The 24,764-nt window shown below is 43.4% G+C and overlaps 1 protein-coding gene across 4 annotated transcripts in view; it reads right to left on the reverse strand.

The window, feature by feature from the left end:
• Window positions 1-2,971: 2,971 nt before the first annotated feature.
• LOC110500607 (ubiquitin carboxyl-terminal hydrolase 53) overlaps window positions 2,972-24,764 on the reverse strand; it is a 53,265-nt gene continuing 31,472 nt past the window's right edge. For 2 of the 4 annotated variants that reach the window (XM_090214702.1, XM_036958064.2), the window contains 7 exons: window positions 22,893-23,045; window positions 21,376-21,522; window positions 16,792-17,602; window positions 13,499-13,566; window positions 6,402-6,471; window positions 5,410-6,188; window positions 2,972-5,187 (listed from right to left, as the gene is read on the reverse strand). In XM_090214702.1, the coding sequence (XP_090070828.1) occupies window positions 5,111-5,187; window positions 5,410-6,188; window positions 6,402-6,471; window positions 13,499-13,566; window positions 16,792-17,602; window positions 21,376-21,522; window positions 22,893-23,045 (2,105 nt within the window). In that variant the 3' untranslated portion in view covers window positions 2,972-5,110. Of the gene's footprint in view, window positions 5,188-5,409; window positions 6,192-6,401; window positions 6,472-13,498; window positions 13,567-16,791; window positions 17,603-21,375; window positions 21,523-22,892; window positions 23,046-24,764 lie in introns of all 4 variants that reach the window. The other 2 variants (XM_090214701.1, XM_021578056.3) reach the window with 1 other exon arrangement.

Below are 24,764 nucleotides of genomic sequence, written 5' to 3' on the forward strand. Positions count from 1 at the left end.
ATACCCATAATATAATGCAGCCATCACTGTGCTTGAAAATAAGGAGACAGTTACTAAGTTATGCTTGGGGAAATCCAACACAACACATAAGGTTTTGCATTTTGGCCAAAAAGTGTAATACATTTGTGCCTTGTTGCATACTTATGCATGTTTTGGAATATTTGTATTCTGTATATTTGTATTAATCTTTTCACTCTGTGATTTAGGTCATTATTGTGGCGTCACTACAATGTTGTTGATCTATCTTCAGTTGTCCCATCACAGTCATTGAACTCTGTAGCCATTTCAAAATCACCAATAGCCTCATTCCTGTCCTGTAGCTCAGCTCTGAAGGACAACAGCATCTTTGACATGTCTGGGTGGTTTCATACATCATCCACAGTATAATTATTAACTGGACCATGCTTAATATATATTCAATGTCTGATTTCTATTGTTACCCAACTACCAATCACTGCCCTTCTTTGAGGCTTTCGAAAAGGTCCCTGGTCCTTGTCATTAAATTAGTGCTTGAAATTCAATACTTGACTGAGGGACCTTAAAGATGTTGTACTGTATTTGTGGGACATAAGATGGGGTAGTCATAAAGAAATGATATCAACTCTTACTATTTCACAGATTTAGCCAATATAATTTGTTAAGCTAGATTTAACTTCTGAGCTAATTTAGGCTTGGGGTGAATACTTATGCATCAACTATATTTGTTTTTAAATTAAATTATACATTAAAAAAACATCTGTAGAATTGTATTTTCACTTTAACAGTATTGTGTAGATCAATGACCAAAAAAAAAAATACAATAATTATTTTAATCTCACTCTGTAATGCAACAAAATGTGAAAAAAAGTTCAAGGGGGTGTAGACTTTCTATAGGCCCGGTTTATGTTCCTCTTCCTCCGGGGCTTACCTTAATCTAGATGGTAGCAGAGCTTCACGTGTCCAAGCCTCCATGGCTAAGCCTCTTGTTCTCCATGTATCACTTAAGTTCATTGCAGCATTTTTTTCTCAATATCAAATCATTTCTGGGTTACAATTAAGTACCTTGCTGTGGTTGTTTTCAATTAAAACGGTTTAAAAAAATGTTTTACTAAATAGCTTCTTAGAAAAATGCTACTTCTCAAGCAATCATTTTTGCCAGGACTGTCTGGGAGTGGTCTGAGGGGCCTAATTGGAGTGATGTCACCAAGGGGTCCAAAAACCCCAAAATAGTTGGTCTTTTCAAACAGCTCGTTACACTAAAAGTTCATTATCACAATGTGTTATTCCATCATCATAGTGTAGAAATCTAAAACACGGAAAAATCAAGTTTTTCACTGCACTAACTTCACTTAACTCCTTGTATAATTTTACTGTTGCCTTCCTATTTACTCTTCCAGTACATGTAAACTCAGATATTCATTGTAAAGTGTTTAAACACTGTATCCTAGGCTTGTTCAATGAACCTATATACAATTAAAATGAACATGCACCTGTGGAACGGTCGTTAAGACACTAACAGCATACAGACGCTAGGCAATTAAGGTCACAGTTATGAAAACTTAGGACACTAAAGAGGCCTTTCTACAGACTCTGTAAAACACCAAAAAAAGATGCCCAGGGTCCCTGACCATCTGCGTGAACGTGCCTTAGGATTGCTGCAAGGAGGCATGAGGGCTGCAGATGTGGCCAGGGCAATAAATTGCAATGTTCGTACTGTGAGACGCCTAAGACAGCGCTGCAGGGAGACAGGACGGACAGCTGATTGTCCTCGCAGTGGGAGACCACGCGTAACAACACCTGCACAGGATCAGTACATCTGAACATCACACGAGCAGGACAGGTACAGGATGGCAACAACAACTGCCCAAGTTACACCAGGAACGCACAATCCCTCCATCAGTGCTCAGACTGTTCACAATAGGCTGAGAAAGGCTGGACTGAGGACTTGTAGGCAGGTCCTCACCAGAAATCACCGGAAACAACATCGCCTACGGGCTCAAAACCACCGTCGCTGGACCAGACAGAACTGGCAAAAAGTGCTCTTCACTGACGAGTCCCGGTTTTGCCTCACCAGGGGTGATGGTCGGATTCGAGTTTATCGTCGAAGGAATGAGCGTTACACCGAGGTCTGTACTCTGGAGCGGGATCAATTTGGAGGTGGAAGGTCCATCATGGTCTGGGGCGGTGTGTCACAGCATCATGAGCTTGTCATTGCAGGCAATCTCAACGCTGTGCGTTACAGGGAAGACATCCTCCTCCCTCATGTGGTCTCCTTCCTGCAGGCTCATCCTGACATGACCCTCCAGCATGACAATGCCACCAGTCATACTGTTCATTCTGTGTGTGATTTCCTGCAAGACAGGAATGTCAGTGTTCTGCCATGGCCAGCGAAGAGCCCGGATCTCAATTTCATTGAGCACGTCTGGGACCTGTTGGCTCGGAGGGTGAGGGCTAGGGCCATTCCCCCCAGAAATGTCCGGGAACTTGCAGGTGCCTTGGAAGAGTGGGGTAACATCTCACAGCAAGAACTGGCAAATCTGGTGCAGTCCATGAGGAGATGCACTGCAGTACTTAATGCAGCTGGTGGCCACACCAGAAACTGACTTACTTTAGATTTTGACCCCCCCCTCCTTTGTTCAGGGACACATTATTCAATTTCTGTTAGTCACATGTCTGTGGAACTTGTTCAGCTTATGTCTCAGTTGTTGAATCTTATGTTCATACAAATATTTACACGATAAATTAGCTGAAAATAAAACGCAGTTGACAGAGAGTATGTTTCTTTTTTTGTTTATATCTTTGTAGACTGGTTTGATTACATTTACCCTTATCTTTTGTGTTCAGGCATAGTCCTAAAATACATTTGTGAGATTTAGATTCAGGTTTGCAGAGATTATATTTACCCCAAGTAGTCTATCTATAATTATGGATATTAGAATTATGTACATTAATGTTATATGAGAATAACTGGTTTAGAAAACTTGGACATGGCTATGGTTAAATATAATTATTTATTAAACAATTATTAATCAAAAATGAAATTGAATGTTAAAAAAACATCTAGAAAAATTACATATTGTACAAATGACAGCTCCTATTTCAACTTGACATAAAAAACTAGAAAGGCACTGTGCAGTGAAGTCTGCCGAGCAATATATTAAAACATTTACAACAAAAATTACTTTCTTACAGCATCACTAGAATGGTCCGCCATGAAAAAAAATGACATAGCATGTAGGCAATGTTGTGATAATCTCTGGGTCAAACTAGAACAATACCTGCAGAAAAGCGGGAATTTTCTACTTCATTTACCTCACTCTTAAAATCGTTACATCCAGTAATCAATCCATTCTTGAGGTTTTGGTAAATCAAACAGACCTGGGTCAAATTCATATTTCAAATACTTACAAGTTTGAGGTGGGTTGGATTTAGCTTGGAGTTTAGACTTTTGGAACAAATTCAATTGGTTCCATTGTACAGGAACATCTAACTGAATTTGACACGTGTTTGACCCAGGAGACAAATACACAGAAGCATGGTTTAACAACATGAAAAGTAACGTACCTTTAACACACTGCCCCAGTATGTGACAGGAGAAACATTAAAAGAGCGAACAATGAGGCTTATATCTGGAAAGGAGTGTGAGAGGCGATCTGAACTGGGGATAGAAAGCCATACAAAACACAGCAGCGAATTGTCAGGGGTGTATTTGTTAGTGCAAACCATTTAACAAAAATGAGTGTTTCTTATTGAACAAGTTCGGGTTAGTCACTCCCCGTTTCATCCATTTGGTTCCTAGTGAATACACCCCTGGGATGGCAGGGTTAAAAAGGCAGCTTAGAACATACGCCAGATACCAATGACTTGAGATGCTTCTCTCCTAACAAGTAGCTGTTTTTATCTCAATATAAAATTAATTAAGTACTTTACTGTGATTTGTTTTCAATTAAAATGTAAAAAAAAAAAAAGAAAAAAAGATTCTTAGGAAAGAGCAATTTCTCAAGCGAGAATTTTGATAGGACCTTATGGGAGTGCTGAGTGGGTAGTGGGAAACTGAAAACTAGCTGTTATTGGCAGAGGTTTGGAACTCTTTTGAACTGGTCAATCAACTAATTTCTTCCTGGTGATGTCAACAGGCATGTCAAAACTCAAGTCTCACCACAACAGGCTGACATTTCAGGCATTCTTTTCAAACAGCTTTTACACTAAAATTGTAATATAATTTTCACAATTTCACAACCTCGGTGTGGAAATATATACTGTATAAAACACAGGAAAAGCAAGTTTGACTGCACTGGGCCTATAAAAACACTCATTCAACCTCGGACTGGAACAGATTCACCCAAGAGTAGGTTCCTCTGTGGCCACATAGGGGGACCCTTGGGACTTATTTTAAAGTAGTGCTCCTACAAAAACAATGCATAAGTGCACACAAACTGAATCTCCCTTATTCCATGACTGCATCAACACTGGACATTAAAAGTAAAAAACCTGCTCAAGGCATATTTACCTCACCTTGTTACATTGTTACATAGGCAGAGGTTGCGCAGTCACTGTAGAACAATGAAATGACTAATTTGAGAAACAAATACAAGCATTTCATATATTTTCTGGCTAAAGTGTAAATTGGTTAGAGATGAGTTATTGTCATTGTTACATGTAGTTTATTTGATCATCTCTGGAGGGGAAAAGTGGTTTCGTGGGAAACATTCTTCAGTGAGCCAACCTGTGAATGACTTTGGAAGTAAGTTCGAACAGGTCCCTGCATCGACCAAGAACCATCCTAGGTTTGGATCCTCTTTTGTAATTTATTTTTGGCTTTCTACTGTGCAAATCCACAATTACTGCTGCTGCCATCTAGTGGCCACAATCCCAATCACATGAAGACCGGTGTGCAGGCATGGCGTAAGACTCCTGAGACTACTGCTGAACTGAAGAGTACTCTTCAGACTTTTACTGCCTCTGGGAGTTACCAATCTCTTTGGCATTCCAGATGTATGTCTGTCTTCTGATATGACATCTCTACAAGCAAATAAGCATCACCCTAAGAGGATTCAAAAATTGTAGAAGGAGATTACATTTTTTCTAACTGTGGCTTTCGTACCAGGCCCCTTCAACAGTAGAATTTCCATCATAGAAACCCATGTTCATCAAGTCCTTTGGGTGTTACAGGATTCCATTTAGCTATAGTTTTACTGGAGTAGTAACCTGCAAAAGAAAGGAACATATATTATTCACCCCTGTAATAAGACTTCTAATTAAAGTTTTTATAACATTTATTGACGACCCAAAAAATCTATAGTAGAAAACATGCTTTCACTTTGGTCACATTAAAACCACAAATGGTGACATGGGTATGACCACAAACAACTAGGGCTCCAAGTGTCTTCCACTTTCCGTGGAAAATTATCTACAGAGAGCTCCAGTTACCTGATTCAGGTTGGCTCTTGGGGGGCTCTGTAGGTTGGGAATCTGGGATGGGGAGGCCTCCCTCTCCCAGGTCGCTCTCACCAGACGACATGTGTTGTTCCCCACCTTTAGCGTTCGTCATCATGTGCAGGGCGGGCCTCTGGTGGTATTTTGCGCGGTATGTGTCTGTCATACAATTGTCCACAGAGAAGTAGGTGGTGGGGAGGCCCATAGGTAAAATCATCTCCCCTGTCACCGGGGAGTCTAGGTCGTCCGTGTCGTCCCCTGGCATTGAACTGGGAACCTTCTCCTCTCCGCTCTCACTGGCCGACAGATCGTTCCGGTCCTGGTCCGACGAGCCTGACTTGGAGCTAGCATCCGATGAGAGCTTGTGCTCGACGGGCGTCTCAATCCACCTGCGGAGGATGGTTTGGGAGAGTATCGGCCCGTTTTTGGCCTCGTTCCTGGCGCTTGTGCAAATGGGCTCCTGGAGCTGGGGAGCGCGGAACCCCGACTGGTCTGTCAACCGGTGGATGTTGGTCTTGGGAGGGAGAAGTGGGGTCAGGATGTGGTAGTGGGGCTGGGGGGGGCGGTCTTTGGTTACCAGGGCCTTGGTCTCTTCCTGTTTGGAGAAGGAGCCGGCGAGGTCATCGTAGCTGTTCCACTCTGAGCTGCTGGTCTTGGGCAGGTATGGGGGGATAGGGCTGACTGGGCTGGGGCTGCCATCGATGTTATCCTCCTGCTCATCATCCAGACCTTCCGTCCTCTCCAGAGTCCCATGCGTATATCGGAAGGCTCTTCTTCTGCCGCAAGGAGAATAGGACATACATCAATATATTTTCAAACTTGAAGGAAAACAGTCTATCCAGAATAAGATGTAATACTTTATCACAAGCATCAATACTGGCACATCAAAATGGGTCAATTGTTTCCATTACTTTCCAGTTATAGTAAATAATCAAAAGAAAGAAACCTTTCACTCTACTGAAACTAGTACAATGATCATGCTTTACCTTTGGGAACTTGGACTCAATTTTAGGAGATGTGCATCTTGCAGGTCTGGAAACTTTGCTGGGTGTTCACCTGGAATAGATTAATACATTCATTAGATTTGGTCAATTGCGACAAATTTGCTAAAGCATTTGACATAAGGTATGAATTGATTGCTATTGTAAGAGTGATTATAGTTGGCATATGTTCCTCTATATCTAGTAAAACATACAAAACAAACAAAAACGCTTAGCCCAAAACACTTAGAAACAACACTGCCCTATTCTGAATCAAGTACCAAAAATGACTTCTCTAAATACATTGTCAAACCTTACCCTCACTGACACACACAAACCACTCATATTGCTGTGCCTCTGCTTTGATCCCATGTTCGAACAGGGTCACCTAGTTTTCCTTCCTGTCTCTAGCACAGACATGTTATCTAACTGGGGTCATGTTAAGGGCCTAGCCAGGTGCTGGGGGAATAGGTATCAAAGTAGAGTGGCAGTCTGGTAGAGTGCCCCCGGGCCCCCTGTGTACCACTGTCTGACCCGGCATGAGCGAGGCTGAGGCCCCTCAAAGGGAGCCAGAGCTGAAGTACCAAGCCGATGCCTATTTGCTTGCCTTCAGGTTAACGATGCTAATCCCTGCTAACGCAAAGTGAGACGCAACATGTAACAATTTAAAAGATTTGAATGAGTTACAGTTCATAAAATCAGTAAATTGAAATAAATTCATTAGGCCCTAATCTATGGATTTGACTTGACTGGGAATGCAGATATGCATCGGTTGTTCACAGATACCTTTAAAACAATGTAGAGGCGTGGATCAGAAGTCCAGTCAGTATTTGGTGTGACCACCATTTGCCTCATGCAGCGCGACATCTCCTTCGCATAGAGTTGATCAGGCTGTTGATTGTGGCCTGTAGACTGTTGTCCCACTCCTCTTCAATGGCTGTGCGAAGTTACTGTATATTGGCGAGATCCAGAGCATCCCAAACAAGCTCAACGGGTGACATGTCAGGTGAGTATGCAGGCCATGGAAGAAATGGGACATTTTCAGTTTCCAGGAATTGTATACAGATCCTTGCAACATAGGGCAGTGCATTATCATGCTGAAACATGAGGTGACAGAGATGGATGAATGGCCCAAAACTGTTGTTTTCGTTGTCCGTAGCTTATGCCTGCCAATATCACAACCCCACCATGGGACACTCTGTTCACAACATTGACAATAGCAAACCGCTCTCCCACAAGATGCCATACACACGGTCTGCAATCTGCACGTTACAGTTGAAAGAGGGATTCATCTGTGAATTGCACATATCTCCAGCGTGCCAGTGGCCGCCGAAGGTGAACATTTCCCCACTGAAGTCGGTTACGACGCCGGACTGCGGTCAAGACGCCGGTGAGGAAGACGAGCATGCAGATGAGCTTCCCTGTGACGGTTTCTGACAGTTTGGGCAGAAATTCTTTGGTTGTGCAAACTCAATTTCATCAGCTGACAGACTGGCTGGTCTCAGACGATCCCGCTGGTGAGGTCCTGCGCTGGCATGGTTACACGTGGTCTGCAGTTGTGAGGCTGGTTGGACGTACTGCCAAATTCTCTAAAATGACATTGGAGGTGGCTTATGGTAGAGAAATGAACATGACATTCTCTGGCAGCATCTCTGGTGGACATTCCTGCAGTCAGCATGCCAATTGCACGCTCCCTCAACTTGAGACATGTGGCACGGTGTTGTGTGACAAAACTTAACATTATAGTGGACTTTTATTGTCCCCAGCGCAAGGTGCACCTGTGTAATGATCCTGCTGTTTAATCAGCATCTTGATATGCCACACCTGTCAGGTGGATGGATTATCTTGTCAAAGGAGAAATGCTTGCTAACTTGGATGTAAACACATATGTGTACAACATTTGAGAGAAATAATTTTGTGCATATGGAAAATGTCTGGGATCTTTTATTTCAGTTCTAACATGTGACCAACAATTTACATATATATTTTTGTTCAGTATATAAGCACACTGACAAGGTGGGTGTGTTTGCAGCACTGTGTCGGGCTTTGAACAGCTGACTGGGTTGGAGAGGTGAGCGAGTGGCTTAGGATATCTGTGGCGCGTCAGCACACTCGACTTTCTCCCTTTCCTTTTTTTTTTTGCACTCTCCACAGGAGCATTACTGTCTAAATCCCTTCTGCTGGCATGCTATGATTACGCTGGGATCGGACTCCAGAGTCCAGGCTCTGTTTTCATTCTTTTTTTCTCTCCCTCCCCTCCCAACGCTGCATGTTTTTAAGCCGCTAAAGTCCGGGTGGCGATTCTCAATTTGACGCTGTTGATTTGTAATGTGGACAAGCAACCCAAACAATACGAATATGAAAAACAAAGCGAGGATGCAGTTTACAGCCCTCCACTACATTGGGCCTTACTGTAGCAAATCCTCTTCTTTACGGTGTTGTGGGCTGTTGCCAAGAGAAAACTTGAGGGACTGGGGAGAGTAGCTGCTGTATAACAAAGAGGCGGCTGCGGTCACTGCTTACAGAGATGCCTCGTCGCACTTTAAAATCACAAAAATGTTTCAGACATCAGCAATCAGACTAGATATTAATCAATGGCTGAATAATCTCTTAAGTGATTAACGGCAGAGTCGGGGTCACTAATAGCATTGTGGTGCACTTTTCCCTTAGTGTTACAAATATAACCATTAGAGACCCACAAAGTAATTTAGGTAGGGTGCATTAATAAATTTGTGTGGTTTTGGTTAATTTCCTAGTTAGGGGCACCACAAATTCAATTGTATAGTTGCATTAAGGAACAACTGTTGCATTAAGTTGCTTGTGCTGGCATAAGAAACAATATGTGTAAGCTTGGGTCCTTATTGAATCAAAACCGCTAATATATACTAAATGTCCTCACAACGACACTTAAAACACCTTTGTTTACTGGATGAATCCAGATGGAGAACATACACTTTGAAAACCAGTTACTCTCTTTGATTGACTATGGCCTCTGGTGTTTGTGTGTACGTCATTCAGTGTTGTGTTCCAGCGGTGAGGGTTTTGAAGGTACCATTTCTGTGGACCTAAATCGCTGATCCCATTTCAGCGAATGGGACTACACAGAGCAGCCGAAAAGGACACCTTCTCATGTGCCGAAAACCAATCAAATCATCATCTTACTAAATCACAGTAGTGATATCATTTTGTTTCAAAAGCTCTACCATCATAGCTCAGCATCTTTGTGAAACGTGTCAAACGTGTCATCACGAACTCCAACCTCTGTTTTTTTTATGATAACACCAGAATGTTGACAGCTCTTTTAACGTCTTAAGTAGCTGTGTTGATGCAGCAAAATGAGGCAATGTCAGACGTTTCAATTTTAAGATTGCAGAGCCAAGATTTGTAGACCTCAGGGTTTTCTGCTGATCTGCAGTCCTTCAAAATCCACAACATCAATCATACTTGCATTCACATTGCAATTCAGTTTCTAGTGCGAATCAATTATGGGAGGAGAAAAAAGTTAACCATGGTAAAAATGTAGAGCTTTCGATCAATCTACATGTGAACTGATGGTGATCGAAGTGATCAGGGGACAAAAAAAAACAAGAGTATTTATTGACATCTAATAAATGGTGACATTTCAGAGAGGTCCATATTTCGTCTAAGGGGGCATATTCAGGCAGCATTAGGGATGTTGTGCTAACACGATAGCAAAACAACAGTTAGCACTGCAGAGCGTGTGACTATGGTCTCCAGACAAGCGTCTGGGGAACCGCGGGAGCCAATCCGAGTAAATCAAGTGAGGGCATGATTTACTGCTTGGATATGGCTGTTTGAAGCGGCTGGACTTTATCTCCCCCCCAGTGGCCGTGACCTTTCGAAGCCACACACACACACACAGAACGCCTTCTCTAAAGGCATTGCATCCATTTTAGTACACTGTGGTTAGGCTGGCATACCGGCAACAGGGAATATAGCGCTGTCATTTGGGTGGGCAATATCTGGATGACTGTTCCAGAAGAGAGACATCCACGTTCTCAACTTTTATTACTGTTGTTTGTAGACGTAACACTGTATATCCAGACAAAACAAAGGTTTGTGGTTTCTAAAATGGTGTTTACGATTTACATCTTAGATTTTTTTTTTTTTTTATTGTTTTGCCATCTATTCTCCCACCCCATGTGCTTTTAAAAAGGATTTTAGCCTCTAATGGACCTCTGGAATCTACTCAGACCTATCTGCAGCACAAGCCCAGGCCAGAGTAGCACAGCTGAACTCCTGACAAATTGACTTCAAAACACTGTAGCTTGTCAATACAATTTGCAAATGGCAGGGAGCAGTGGCAACATCCCAGGCACAAATAGAGTGACAACATCGAACACTCAAGTTATCAACAAGTAGTGATGGGGGAACAAAATCAATAGGTAGCTATCGGGATATTATTTTTAATAATATATTGTATCGACAATATTGTTATATTATTTTTTGCACCAATTGGCTTTACCTGTACCAAAACTCCATTCATAGCTTGTTCTCAATCTTATAGGGAGACAAGTTGTTTTCAGCATTTATTTCCATGACTGATCAAAATGTGTTTCCTCCTGGCTCTCTCTTGTCCCTCTGCAGCAGACATATGGTGAGCAATATGTTTGGGACATCGAATCTCAATAAAATCACAGTATCGAATAAAAATACATATCAGCACCATATCGGAAATATGACATTTTGTTACAGAAAAATATCACGGAAGCCAAGTGCAAGGCAATGAATCAACATGGTGCCGGAACAATTAGATCAATTGATTCTATTGTAGTCCTACTGTGTGTGCATAAGCTACAAAAAAATATTTACATCTATTTCATTGGTCACCACTGTTTTCAAATGAAAAACTGCTAAAAGTTAAAGTTTAAGTAAAAAAATGGGGGGGAAAGCAGGGGAACAGAAATTCCAGCGGTGAAAAATACATCAAGGCTTAAAAGCATTTGTTTCCTTGCCAGGGAGTATTTCCATATGGATTGCTCTGCTCTGCATACAAAGACGCTCAAGGGCTAGCACAGGGCCGACAAAACACTACCCTTTTCCGCTTCAATTAGTCAGCTCACCAAACTTACATAAAACCAACCCACCATCCCTCTGTAAACATTGGTTGAGACCTCGCATTCACCCCATTCGTTGTTATCAAGAAGGGACACAATAAAAGGAGGGGAGGAGAAAATATTTGGTGCCACAGACAATGGCATTTTATTTATGTGCATGAGGGAATTCCACCTTCTGACAGGCCCGGTCGTGGCATTTTCTGCTCAGCTGGGCACAGCTGGGAGGCCCCCGCAAGCTCGCTCATCATCCCTGCTCTGTAAGGACAAACTCCATGGATTTCAATTCTGAGAATTGGTGACGGGTGTTTAAAAGGCTGCCGTAGATTGGAGCATTACAAAACAATGTTTTTTCTCTGGTGGAATAGATGGGTCAGACAGTGGGAACATGTGATGAAAATCAGAGAGTATATGTAAGGGGTGTCTGAGCTAGGGATGTAACAAATGGAGAAAAACAATATTAACGTTTAAACTGCCATTTTTTTATACCAGTTTTCGCTTAAAACGGATAGAAAAATTAATAAAAATAAACATGAATTCACAACAGAGCTGCGCTGCTGCCAGCAATGGTCCTCAAATCCTCTCGAGATTCGATTCGGCTAGGAGTCGACTGCTAAGATTCAGTTGCTATTTGGAAAAAATCTCAATGTCTTGTTTATGCCTCGCAAATTCACAGAAGTAGCTACCATACTCTGTGTCCTTTAGGCTGTTGTGTTTTGTGACATTTTCAAATCTGTCGCTAGCACAGAACGTTATCCCCACCTGCTTCAAGATGTCCACTATCATCCCCGTTCATCTTTCCCTCGATCCTGACTAGCCGAAAAAACATCCTCACAGCATGCTGCCACCAGAATGCTTCACCGTGGGGATGGTGCCAGGTTTCCTCCAGACGTGACGCTTGGCATTCAGGCCAAAGAGTTCAATCTTGTTTCTCAAGGTCGGAGAGTCTTTAGGTGCCTTTTGGCAAACTCAAAGCGGGCTGTCATGCACCTTTTACTCGTTTAGACGTTCTCACCCTTAGACTGAGCGGCGAACCACCCTGCGGCTATTCATGTCAGCTAATCTCCCTTTATCCTGTCTGGGGGCAAAAAAATAGCTATTATAGCTAGTTGTAAACCTGGCTTTTATTCTGGAAAAAAAATGTGTACTAAAAGATGGTTGCTTTTTATCGTCAATCCGACACAGGAATTAGTGATTTGTTCTACTTCTCTTTGAAACTGGTTGATTAAGTGTTCAAAAACACTTTACATTGATGTTCACCCCTCTCCACACCACTTTTCATGTTCATACATGCATTGTTCAGGGCAGGACACATCATATTACTCTGTGCACTGCACCGAACACAAACTTTCCTCTGGAAAAGGTCAGATCCAGTAAATGAGGAATCGGTCTCACATGTGCTTCCTTACAGAATCTCCACCATTGGGCTATGACCTTAGCACAACTGATGGGACCATAAATCAAGGAAATTACAGAGAGGCGTTTCTTAATATCGCTAGACCTTATACTGCACATTAAACTTATCGGGGGAAATTAAACTTTAGGACCTAATGACAAAGATTATCATTCTCTGATGATAATGACTCCACCAGTCTTCCTTCCCTCCATATCAGACATAGTGGCTGACAGAAAATTATATTTCCTACCATCGGAAAGGTTCAGCTGCCTCTTATACACAACAATCCATTTAGTCTAAATGAGGAGGTCTCATCTAGGTCACCAAAATATTGACTTGAAATTAGGACAGCTGCCTCATTTAATAATTTTTTGGGTAAAAGTGAGAATTTTGCCAGATGGCTTTTCTGAGAACTAACAAACAAGGACAACATCATTAAAAAGTACCTGAGAAGCAGGTGTACAAAACTAGCAAAACAAATAAGAAGTCGTGTACGTGAAGAGCCGAAAGGCAACTGGCACAAAGCATCATGGGAAGGCCGGACAACTAATGGTGAATTACCAGTGTTTGGAGGGAAAGCGGATCCTAGATCTGTACCTACTGTAGGGGAAACTTTACCCTGTAGTGCTTACCATAGGAGAAAGAGGAGTGCAAGATGTCAGTCTTGGAGTCGTCACCTCTCCGGCGAGGGAAGGGATCCCTGAAATTCACAAATTGGGCAGGGCTGAGTCAACGCTGACACCACATGACAAAGGCCTTTCTTTCTATGCATGTCCCATTGTATGGCATCTCTCCACATGCAGGTTTTTCCAACCTTTTAAAGAGATTATTTTGTATCTAAACTGCTAGAGTAAACACAGAAATAACACCCCCACCCACCCAGATCCCACTCCACACTACTTTGTTCTGTGAATGATTTATTAATGAGTAATCTGATACTAAATCTACAAAACAGCTTTTTTATTTTAGTCCATGCATGGCTCACATCCATTTCTCTCTCAGTTTGGTGCATTGGTGAATTCAGGTGACTGAGAAGAGTCAATACTAATTGTGCCCTAACAGGAATGGAGCATTGAATTGAGGGGTGTCAATACAATAGGCTAAGTGTGGCACTATCACCTCTTGAAATCAACTAGCAATAAAGTGCAGTGATCTACAGACGCATGTAAAGAGATTATCTACGTACATTAAGGCCTTTTAGAGATTTCACTTACAGATTTTGACATGGATTTCTTGGTCAAGTAAAGTACCTACACTGAGTGTACAAAACATTATAAACACCTGCTCTTTCCATGACACAGACTGACCAGGTGAATCCAGGTGAAAGCTATGATCCCTTATTGATGTTACCTGTTAAATCTACTTCAAATCAGTGTAGATGAAGGGGAGGAGACAGGTTAAAGGAGGATTTTTAAGCCTTGAGACATGGATTGTGTATTCGTGCCATTCAGAGGGTGAATGGGAAATACAAAATGTTTAAGTGCCTTTGAACGGGGTATGGTAGTAGTTGCCAGGCGCACCGGTTTGTGTCAAGAACTGCAACGCTGCTGGGTTTTTCACGCTCAACAGTTTGTGTGTATCAAGAATGGCCCACCGCCCAAAGGACATCTAGCCAACTTGACAACTGTGAGATGCATTGGAGTCAACATGGGCCAGCATCCCTGTGGAATGCTTGACACCTTGTAGAGTCCATGCCCGACTAATTGAGGCTGTTCTGAGGGCAAAAGGTGGTGCAACTCAATATTAGGAAAGTGTCTTAATGTTTTTTCTTTACTCAGTGTATATAGTCCCATATAGTCGTAGTACTGACTCATTGAAAACAAATCATTCACTCATTGAGTAAGGTATTTATATCATATACATAGGGATGAATATTGTACTATCTTGTTATAATGACTACACTATTGACAATAGACGCTGGATTGCATAACGCATTTTGGTCAGACTGGTGTTTGCCCATCGATTGACTGTGCCTCTTGGGAAGAAAGCAGTCGTCAGCTAGTTGGGATCATTATCGCCAAACAAGACACACTGGCGAGCCGACACTGAAGACTCTAGCACAATAACCTCGGTAGATTCTGCTGTGTGCACGTATGTATAAAAAAATAACATTTTAAAAAAGTCTCAGAATGGGTTGTTTGCACTGTCTAATTATTCATAAATGGCAGAGATTTTGAAGTTGAGTCAAATCATAACATGAGTAGTGAAGAGATTATAGCTGAAGCGAGGCAGGGAGTGAATAAAAGGCATCTAAAAAATATCTGAATAGAACAGAATGAAAAATCCAAAAGTAGGCTATACAGTGCATTCAGAAAGTATTCAGACCCCTTGACTTTTTCACCATTGTTACATTACAGCCTTATTCTAAAATTGATCAATTTAAAAATCCTCAATCTACACACAATACCCCATAATGACAAAGCAAAGACAGGTTTTTAGAAATGTTTGCAAATGCAGATTTTTATTTTTATTTTATTTAAATAAATATTTAAACACTTTGCTGTGAGACTTGAAATTGAGCACAGGTACATCCTGTTTCTATTGATCACCCTTGATGTTTCTACAACTTGATAGGAGTCCACCTATGGTAAATTTGATTGATTGGACATGATTTGGAAAGGCACACACCTGTCTATATAAGGTCCCACATATTGACAGTGCATGTCAGAGCAAAAACCAAGCCATGAAGTCGAAGGAATTGTCCGTAGAGCTCAGGGACAGGATTGTGTCAAGGCTCAGATCTGGGGGAAGGGAACCAAAACATGCCGTATTGAAGGTCCCCAACACTGTGGCATCTTCCTAGACCTGGCCGCCTGTCCAAACTGAGCAATCGGGGGAGAAGGGCCATGGTCAGGGAGGTGACCAAGAACCCGATGGTCACTCTGACAGAGCTCCAGAGTTCCTCTGTTGAGTTGGGAGAACCTTCCAGAAGGACAACCATCTCTGCAGCACTCTACCAATCAGGCCTTTATGGTAGAGTGGGCAGACGGAAGCGACTCGTCAGTAAAAGGCAAATGACAGCCCACTTGGGGTTTGTCACAAGGCACCTAAAGGACTCTGACCATGAGAAAGATTCTCTGGTCTGAATAAACAAAGATTGGACTCTTTGGCCTGAATGCCAAACATCACATCTGTAGGAAACCTGGCACCATCCCTACGGTGAAGCATGGTGGTGGCAGCATCATGCTGTGGGGATGTTTTTCAGCGGCAGAGTCTGGGAGACTAGTCAGGATCGAGGGAAAGATGAACAGAGAAAAGTACATTAAAAAAACCTGCTCCAGAGCGCTCAGTACCTTCTACTGGGGTGAAGGTTCACCTTCCAACAGGACAACGATCCGTAGCACACAGCCAAGACAACACAGGAGTGGCTTCGAGACAAATAGCCAGGACAACGCAGGAGTGGCTTTGAGACAAGTCTCTGAATGTCTGTGTGGCCCAGCCAGAGCCTGGACTTGAACCCGATCGAACATCTCTGGAGAGACCTGAAAATAGCTGTGCAGCGACGCTCCCCATCCAACCTAACAGAGCTTGAGAGGATCTGCAGAGGGAAATGGGAGAAACTCCCCCAATACAGGTGTGCCAAGCTTGTAGCGTCATACCCAAGAAGACTTAAGACTGTAATCGATGCCAAAAGTGCTTCAACAAAGTAGAGTAAAAGCTCTGAATACTTATGTAAATGTGATATTTCAATTTGCAAACATTCCTAAAAAACAGTTTTTGCTTTGTCATTATGGGGTATTGTGTATGGATTGATGAGGGGAAAAAAATACTTAATCCATTTTAGAATAAGGCTGTAACAAAATGTGGAAAAAGTGAAGGGGTATGAATACTTTCCGAATGCACTGTATATTAACTAAATGTCTTAGTGCTTCAAATGATCTTATAAGAGAATCAACAGCAGACAGAAAATAACACTCCTGTTTACCTTGTCAGGTGTACCTCAGATTTGGGCCTCAGCTCTTTGGACGTAAAATTCTCCACCACGGGCGAGTCCAGGTTGGCCGAGCCGTTGCTAAGCCGGTCGCTGCTCTCGTATCCCGACTCGGTGCGCTGGATCTTCCAGTTGTCGCTGTGCACCTTCAGCGTGCTGACCTTTGACCTGTCCTTGCCCTCTGACTCCAGTGAACTGCGGCTGTCGCCCGTCTCGGGCCGCTGCTCATCCTCGTAGATGGTCATCAGGCTCTTGGACTTGTGTTCCTCGTGCCCGCCCCATGTGAAGTCCTGTTCCCTGTCTCTTTCTTGGGAGGGTGGCGCCATCTCCTGGCTGGAGGGTCTCCGGTGGGGACTGTGCTGCCGTTGCTCCTGACTCCCTCCACCACCACCGCTTATCACACTATCCACGTTTAGCACCTCGCGCATGGGCTTCCATGGCCGACTTGGCCTGCTGCTGCTACTGCTGCTGGAGCTGGAGTTACGGCCGCCCTCCCGGCTCCCAGGTCGCTCCCGTGATTCCTGGCTGCTGTCCGTGTCGTAGCCGTTAGAAAGCTGCTCTAGTCTCCGGCTGTAATGGCTACCACCGGAGCCCTCGCTGCCGCTGGGCAGGGCTGGTAGTACCTGGACCCTGGAATGGGAGTGAGGAGGCCCCTCGTGAGAGGAGCACCTGCCGCCAAAGTGGGGGGCCCTCTCTGTCCTGGTGGGCCCTTTGCCCTGGCTGGCATACAGGCGCGTATCCAGGTACTGCTTGAAACCATTCTCCGGCGGGGAGGCGGAGCGCGAGTATCTCTCTGATATTGGATCTGAAGGAAAGAGAAGCGGAATTTTATGAGAATTTATTCAAGTGTAGTGTTTAGGAAGACATGAACACACATTTTGTAAGGACATTGTCCTAGAAGTCTGTCTGCTACTTACAAGAATGTGGTAAGCTTTTTCTACAGATATTGCCCAAGATAATTTATCCTACATGTTAAAAACTGCTGTCCTCTTCAATTTGTTGGCTACAATGAGGTAGAAAATCCTCTAGCAAAACCTATTTCGAGCTTCATTGCAAGAAGCTGTTATTCCACATGACAAGACAAATTTGTTCCATGTTTTCTTACAAACTAAACACGTTGGGCGACCTCTGTCATTACAAAGTCGCCAAGGCTTGTCCAAAAAGGGGCAAACAAAAGCCACTGAGTCGCATCAATTCACCTGAGGCCAAAGTAGGGTGCGAAGGGAGAGGACCTTAAAATTCTTAGGAAAATAACCTTTTCTGGTTGATGTCGCTAAGAAAGTCTCTTTTTCCACGTGGGAAATGCTGATTCCAACATTGCCATCGAGCTGGCATAGTATCCAAAATGCCGCCCTTAATGCCAAATGCCAGTGTAGTGTGACACATTGAAAGTCAGAATTGTTGCACTTGGCAAGGTCATTCCAGGCCAGCGTTTGCTAAGGAAGACCGTAGGGGTGTAGTGGAGTATGGGAACAATGAGGTCGTCGTGGTCTGTTGTACGTCTGTAGACAAGAGGAAGGTGTAAATAATGGACGCCGGGATACCGTGTGCATCTCCGTGGCATAGCAGTATGGTTAGCAACCTCACGCTGTGACATCTGTGGAGATATTAATGATGAAAGGTGGCCGTGTGCGTGTGTGTATGTCTGTATACAGTGCCTGTATACATACTCCCTGCTGGCTGTCCATGACTCCTTGAATAGAGGAGTCTGTGGCCTGGAGATGTGTATGACTTTGAGGACATAGTGTTTGTGTGTGTGTGTGTGTGTGTACACGAGTGTTTGTTTTTCAAGGACACCGAGTCATGCCGGCCACTTTCGAAAAATATGATTAGACTGGACATCTCCACTGGAACAGTACAGGGATATGTTATTCAGGGGGAGGTGTATGCAGTAAGGTGGGCAGTAAGCTTAACTTGGTAAATATTAATTTCCGTCTAACTTTATTTACTGATAGTCTTCTTTGTTGAAGAGCTCTAACAGAAGACGCACTAAGGGACAATTACTCAACGTTAGGATGACCGGGTCCAATGGCTCGGTTGGGTGGAGCATTGTCCTTCCAACATCAGGGTTGTGGGTTTTGATTCCCACACATTCTACATATGTCCTGGTCTGGATATACATTTTAGAACTGGAAGCGGTCTGGTATAAAAGTGTGTCTAAATCCCCATATTAATATGAATTAATAGCATGACAGGGCGTGTGGTCTAGGATTGAAGCCTGCACTGAGGTCTCAGGTGTGCAGAGAGAGTTATGAGAGGTTACAATCCACAGCGCCTTAGGATGGAACCTCCCCTGAGAGACGAAGTTGCTATGGCTAGGGAATCTGCTGACGGGGAGCGCGAGGGATAAATCACTTCGACCGTAACTTGCCCTGTTCACATGGCGTGTGTGAGAGACTCGTGTGATATTTGATGTGTGATTTTGTGCACTTGTGTCCGTCTATGTAAGGGTTTCTGTGAACTGGTCCAGCTGTGTGTGTGCGTGCGTGCATGTGTACACATGTGCGACAAAGACGGTCTAACTATGCGTGTAGCGATGCTAACACGACATGCGTGTCGTGCTAAATGTCAACACAGTTACACTGTGCTAGATGAAAAGAGGGAAACGTGTCATGGGAACACCAGCTGCAATATCCCAAATGGAGCCCAATTTCGTACATGGTGTACTACCAAAGCCCTGTGGTCAAAAGTATTGCATTATAGAGAGAATAGGGTGCCATTTGCAATGAAGCCAATGTCTCCCATTGACACCAACTCTCCCTATCTGACCTGAATGCCAACTTTCTTGTTTTGCTATTTTTCCAAGTGTGACGGGACGGAAAATCGTTAAAGATTCCAGGCACCCAAGCCATGGGCTGTTCTCTCTACTTCCGCATGGCAAGCTCTACTGGTGCGCCAAGTCTGACACCAACAGGCTACGGAACAGTTTCTATCCCCAAGCCATTAGATTGCTAAATAGCTAACAAAATAGCTACACGGATTGTCCAAGTTGATCCTTGTATTTTATTTTCCCCACTGTCTCTATGCACACTCATAGGGCCCTACACACACTGACACGCCAACACACACACTCCCTGTTTATCATATATCCCGATGCCTAGTCACCTTACCCCTATACATATCTACCTCCATCACTCCAGTATCCCTGCATATTGTAAATATGGTAGTGGAACTGATCGTGTGTACAGCGTTAAAACTTGAAACTAAAACGATCAAGTACCTTTGAAGAGAGCTAGCCTGGGCACGAGCAGTATTATATATAGATTTATTCCACTTACTTTAGCTCACCTCCAGCCTCACCATTCATCAAAGCCATGATGCTAGCCTCTGTTAGCCTGGTGCATTCAATCATAATGGGACGTGAGCCTGGTGCTAACACAGTGGCTGTGGGGGCTAGTTCAATTTCAGTTCCTATCACCTTGCCCCTATTTCCAACCCGTTTGGTATTCACAGAAATGTAATTGACAGGACAGGTGAGAGAAATACGACAGAGGGTTAGAGACCAAGGAGGAAAGGGGTGAAGTTGCCTCTAGACACTGACCTATGATCAATTTGGCATTTACCTCCAATGGTTCAGGTTAGGCTTTGGGTATGCTGATCCTAGATCCGTTCTTATGAACAATTTTAGAGATTGTTTTCACATCGATCTACCTGTAAGTCCCCCACCAACACACACAGGAAGCCAAAACACCTTTGAGGGACTACTTATGGTTGGATGAGAGAAGGTAGGCTATATGAGGGTGGTAGTGGGTCTCATGTGGCCATAGATGTTGCCTTATTTCTTTTGCTGGCCTAGATATATAAGCGATATGGGTCCAGGGCCAGGAGTTCTATGATCCTACTCTCACATACTCTACTAACACTGTCGTGTGATCACTCAAGACATTGAAATAGCACCTCCAGACAGCAGCTAGGAATCCAAATAGAACAGGGTATACACTCTACCACAGTATCCAATAGTGAGAGAATAGAGAACGGTACATGGAAGGGCCTGATTCAAAAGGGAGGGAGACATGATCCCCATCCTGACACATTGCTCCCAAACCACCCTGCCTGGTAGGCCATTCCAGTGCACCATTGGTTTGTTGTGCATCTTTATGGTGGTAATGATGGATTGCATGTGTACTGTGTAGAGCATTGTGTCAAGGATCATTTTCTATTTTCATTTGTGTGTGTGTGTGTGTGTGTGTGTGTGTGTGTGTGTGTGTACATGCATAGTGCAATGCCACTATCATTTCATAGCAGTTACTTTTCCTCCCTGTGTGTACGCGCGTGTTTTTATTTAACCTTTATTTATACAGGTTTTTTTCATGAAGTTAAAATCTCGTTTTCAAGAGAGACCTTGTCCAACAGCAACAGGGTGAACAAAGATTCAGACAAAACAACTTACATACACTAACACAACATTGAACAAAACTATAGACACACACGATACAACAATTACATAAACACAAATGTCATAACTTAAAAAAACAGCTGTCCTAAAGACAATATCACTCTTCTATGATATTTACATCGACCAAGGACATGTGTATGTAAACTGTGTGTGTGTGTGTGTGTGTGTGTGTGGCGTCATACCTCGGTAGCGGGCATCCTGTCTCCTCCTCTCTGTCCTGTCCTGGTCTCTCCTGGAGGAGTGCATTCCCCGGACCTCCCCTGCCTTCATGACCACCTCTCTGGAGATGTCCTTCAGACGGCTCTTAGGATCACTGGTGCCCAGCTTCACTGCACAACAGGGGAAAGAAACACATTCTAGACTACATTCTATTTCAGTCATTTTGAGAAACAGAGTGACTTCCAATAGACAGCACACCAAAAGGAACAAGCCGTCAAACACGAAGGGGTAAAGTCCTTTCTACTGTACCACTAATCCCAACACAAACTACAGTCACGTAAGCCACCCCCAACCCATCTTCCACCTCCACTACTCCTCCCTTCCATCCCCTGACTAGCCCCCTGGAGGCATTGAACAGTGCTGAGTTTAAGGAGTAGTTTAGGGCCGATCGATGTGATGATGTGTACGCCGCGCTTTTCTGCTTCACGGGAGGGAAATGCACTGAGGTGGAACCCACGGAAGAAATTCTCTCTCCTTCTATCCTCCCTAAGTCTCATCTCTGTAACCTCTTCTCGTAAAGTAGGAGAAAGTCAGATACAATGGATAGAACTAGAAGCATGTGCTGCAGTCGTTGAAAATGCCAAACAACTCTGTGTAGCACAGAATATGTGCTAGAAGAGGCTCTCTGTGAATAAGAACTGAAGGTTTCGGCTTCGCATTGAAATCAATGACGAGACAATTTTGCAAATTGCACAGTCACTCTATTGCCTGGATAAAGTGTCATGAGGACAGTTCATCACTTTTCCCACAATATACTTGACTGCTATGATTATTATTTTCAGTCATTTGGGGTGGTCTTGCTGTTCTCAAAAGCCCTGAGCGACTGGTAACTTTTCCAGTGCTGGGGGATAGAAAACATTCAAAATGCATCATATTGAGCTGATGGCTTTAAGCAGGGAGTAACAACAAAGGGGGACCTAAACAAGGACAGACGTTACGCAATCCTTCGTAATCACAAAGGAATGTGCAATAATAACTAAGGCTTGTGTCCCAAATGGCGCCCTCTTTCCACTATAGTGCACTATATAGGGAATAGGGTGCTTAAAAGAGTCTGCCCTTAGGCTCTTTCCTTGCTTCTCTTGTCATCGCCTTCGCTTGCCTCTTCTCCTTGGAAGTGTACGTGCTCCTGATCCCTCACTCCCATGTGTCCTCATTCCCTTCCATCATAAAGGTCACTTTTCAAACTCTGGCCCCTCTCCCTCCCAGGCCTTACTCCTCCTCTCAAAGGCTGTCCCTCTACCCTCTTGGCTGTTGTTGCCTCTATCCATGCTCCCTCCCCCCCTCTATAGTAACTCTAATCTACCTGCAATCTTCTCTACCTCTAACCCCGTCACATCTTTCAGTCTCTTCTCTCAATACCGATCATGTACCTCCCAAATGTCTCACTCTGATAATGCCCATTTTCCATAGCTATGTGTAGAAATACCCATTCCTCTTCCTGTCTCCCATCATATCCCCCCGCCCCAACTCCTTGTCGTACCTGGTCCACGGCCCCCGCCAGTCTGGCCACTGCCCCTGGTAAAGGTGGAAGGGGTCTGGCTATTCTGTTTGAAGCTGCTGGGGCCCAGCAGGGCATTCAGGTTCTCCCTGGTCAGGTCCAGTTTCTTGGGGCCCGGAAGTGGAGAGGAGGGCGCTGGTTGGTCGAAAAGGAGGAGAGGGACAGAATCTTTAATTTTTTTTATTTTTTACATATTGATGGCCTATGTCTCTTCATGGATCCGTTTCTACTGGTGAGACAAACCAGGGTGGGGATCAATTCCAACAAGCAATTCTTAGGTATTATGTAAATAAGCTTCCTATTACCATTTACGTTTCAGTTAATTCCAAAAATCTCTGGAAAAATGTATATTAAAAAAAATCTATAGTTTAGCGCGACCCAATTAACAACATTTTTGAAAATGTAACGGAACATTTTCTATCTTTCTTCTAAAGCCCGCCTCTGAAGGCCAGTGAGCCGCAGTCACCATCACGACCTGGGGGCGAGGCCAGCTCAGAGAGTTAGAGAGCAGACCATTAAGGGGGATAAACCCCACCCCTAACAAATCCAGAGGTTTTTAATCCTCACACAGAAATGTTCAGCTGTACAAATGTACAACTTCTTGATATTGCCAACAGCGACGGGTATTATGGTCGAGGTCGTAGTAAAATTACAAATAAATATATTGTTCAATGCCTTCTGCTCATGAACTCTCGTAGTTCAGTTTCAAATCAAGTATTGAGTGGTACAGAAAGGTTGGAACACCGTTAGCTAATTCACTAATAAACAGTAATCCAACTAGAGTACAAAATTCTGGGAACTTTCCTCAAATTGACAGTTTTTCCAGAAATCCCGGTTTGGAATATTCCTGGAATCAGGAAACAATAAGCAGGGAATTTGGGAATCCTCCAAACAGGATTTGGGGAATTTACTGGAATTTTACAACCATAAATCCAACTGAAGTGATGGGCATCCCAAACTTGTTTTGAAGTCCAGCACGTATTTGTAAAGTCAGTCACTTTTGTCAACAGCACGTATTTGTAAAGTCAGTCACTTTTGTCAACTGCACGTATTTTCTGGTCATACAGTCAAAACCGAAAATCTCAAGCACATTGAGAGACTTCAAAATGCCAAAATTGTGGCCCGAACAGACCCATCGACCCAATCATATTAACAAAACAGAATTCTACACTGCAACATGTACTGTAGTTTTTACAGTCTCTCTCCAACTGAATGTGGTGAGGCTAACACTTCACAGAAAGCAATTCATGTGCATCCGGAACAGGGCTCAAATTTAGACCAAAATAGTGAAAGGGGATGCTAGCCAAAAAAGTTTGAGAACCACTGCTCTGTGGCAGTGGTGGTCATTTGGCTAGTACACACACTGTTAAAAGGAAGTTGTAACCACAGTCACACCATTGGCAACACTTGCATGAATGGCATGAATTCCAAATTGCTCTTGCCGGAGATCTCTACTCATAGAAGCACTTATTTTAGGAGCCCCACTTTTAGGACCCCCTCTCACTGAGAATTTACTGCACCGACTTAAATATAGCATCCCCATGTTAAGCATGAATTAAAAGGAACTATGAATTATAAATGTGGTGTGTGGTTCCTGGGAATCGTCTCGAGTGAAGCTAAGGGGGTCGTTCAACCATTTTGGAAAGGGGGGCAATTTGAATCTGGTCTCCAAAAGACCTAAACTAAGACCACGAGATAGAGACTGCATCCCCATCGCAAAAACACCAGAAGTCACATCATGGGTTGATGACACCATGAAAAGTGATTGTACAATTGACTTAATATTGTTGGCATCCTGAAAAAAATATATATATTTGTGCATAATTTTGATACGCAAATTGAAAGCAGTTATTT

This window comes from Oncorhynchus mykiss, chromosome 21, assembly GCF_057628025.1.
Source record: "Oncorhynchus mykiss isolate SJ-2025 chromosome 21, ASM5762802v1, whole genome shotgun sequence".
Lineage (NCBI taxonomy): Eukaryota > Metazoa > Chordata > Actinopteri > Salmoniformes > Salmonidae > Oncorhynchus > Oncorhynchus mykiss.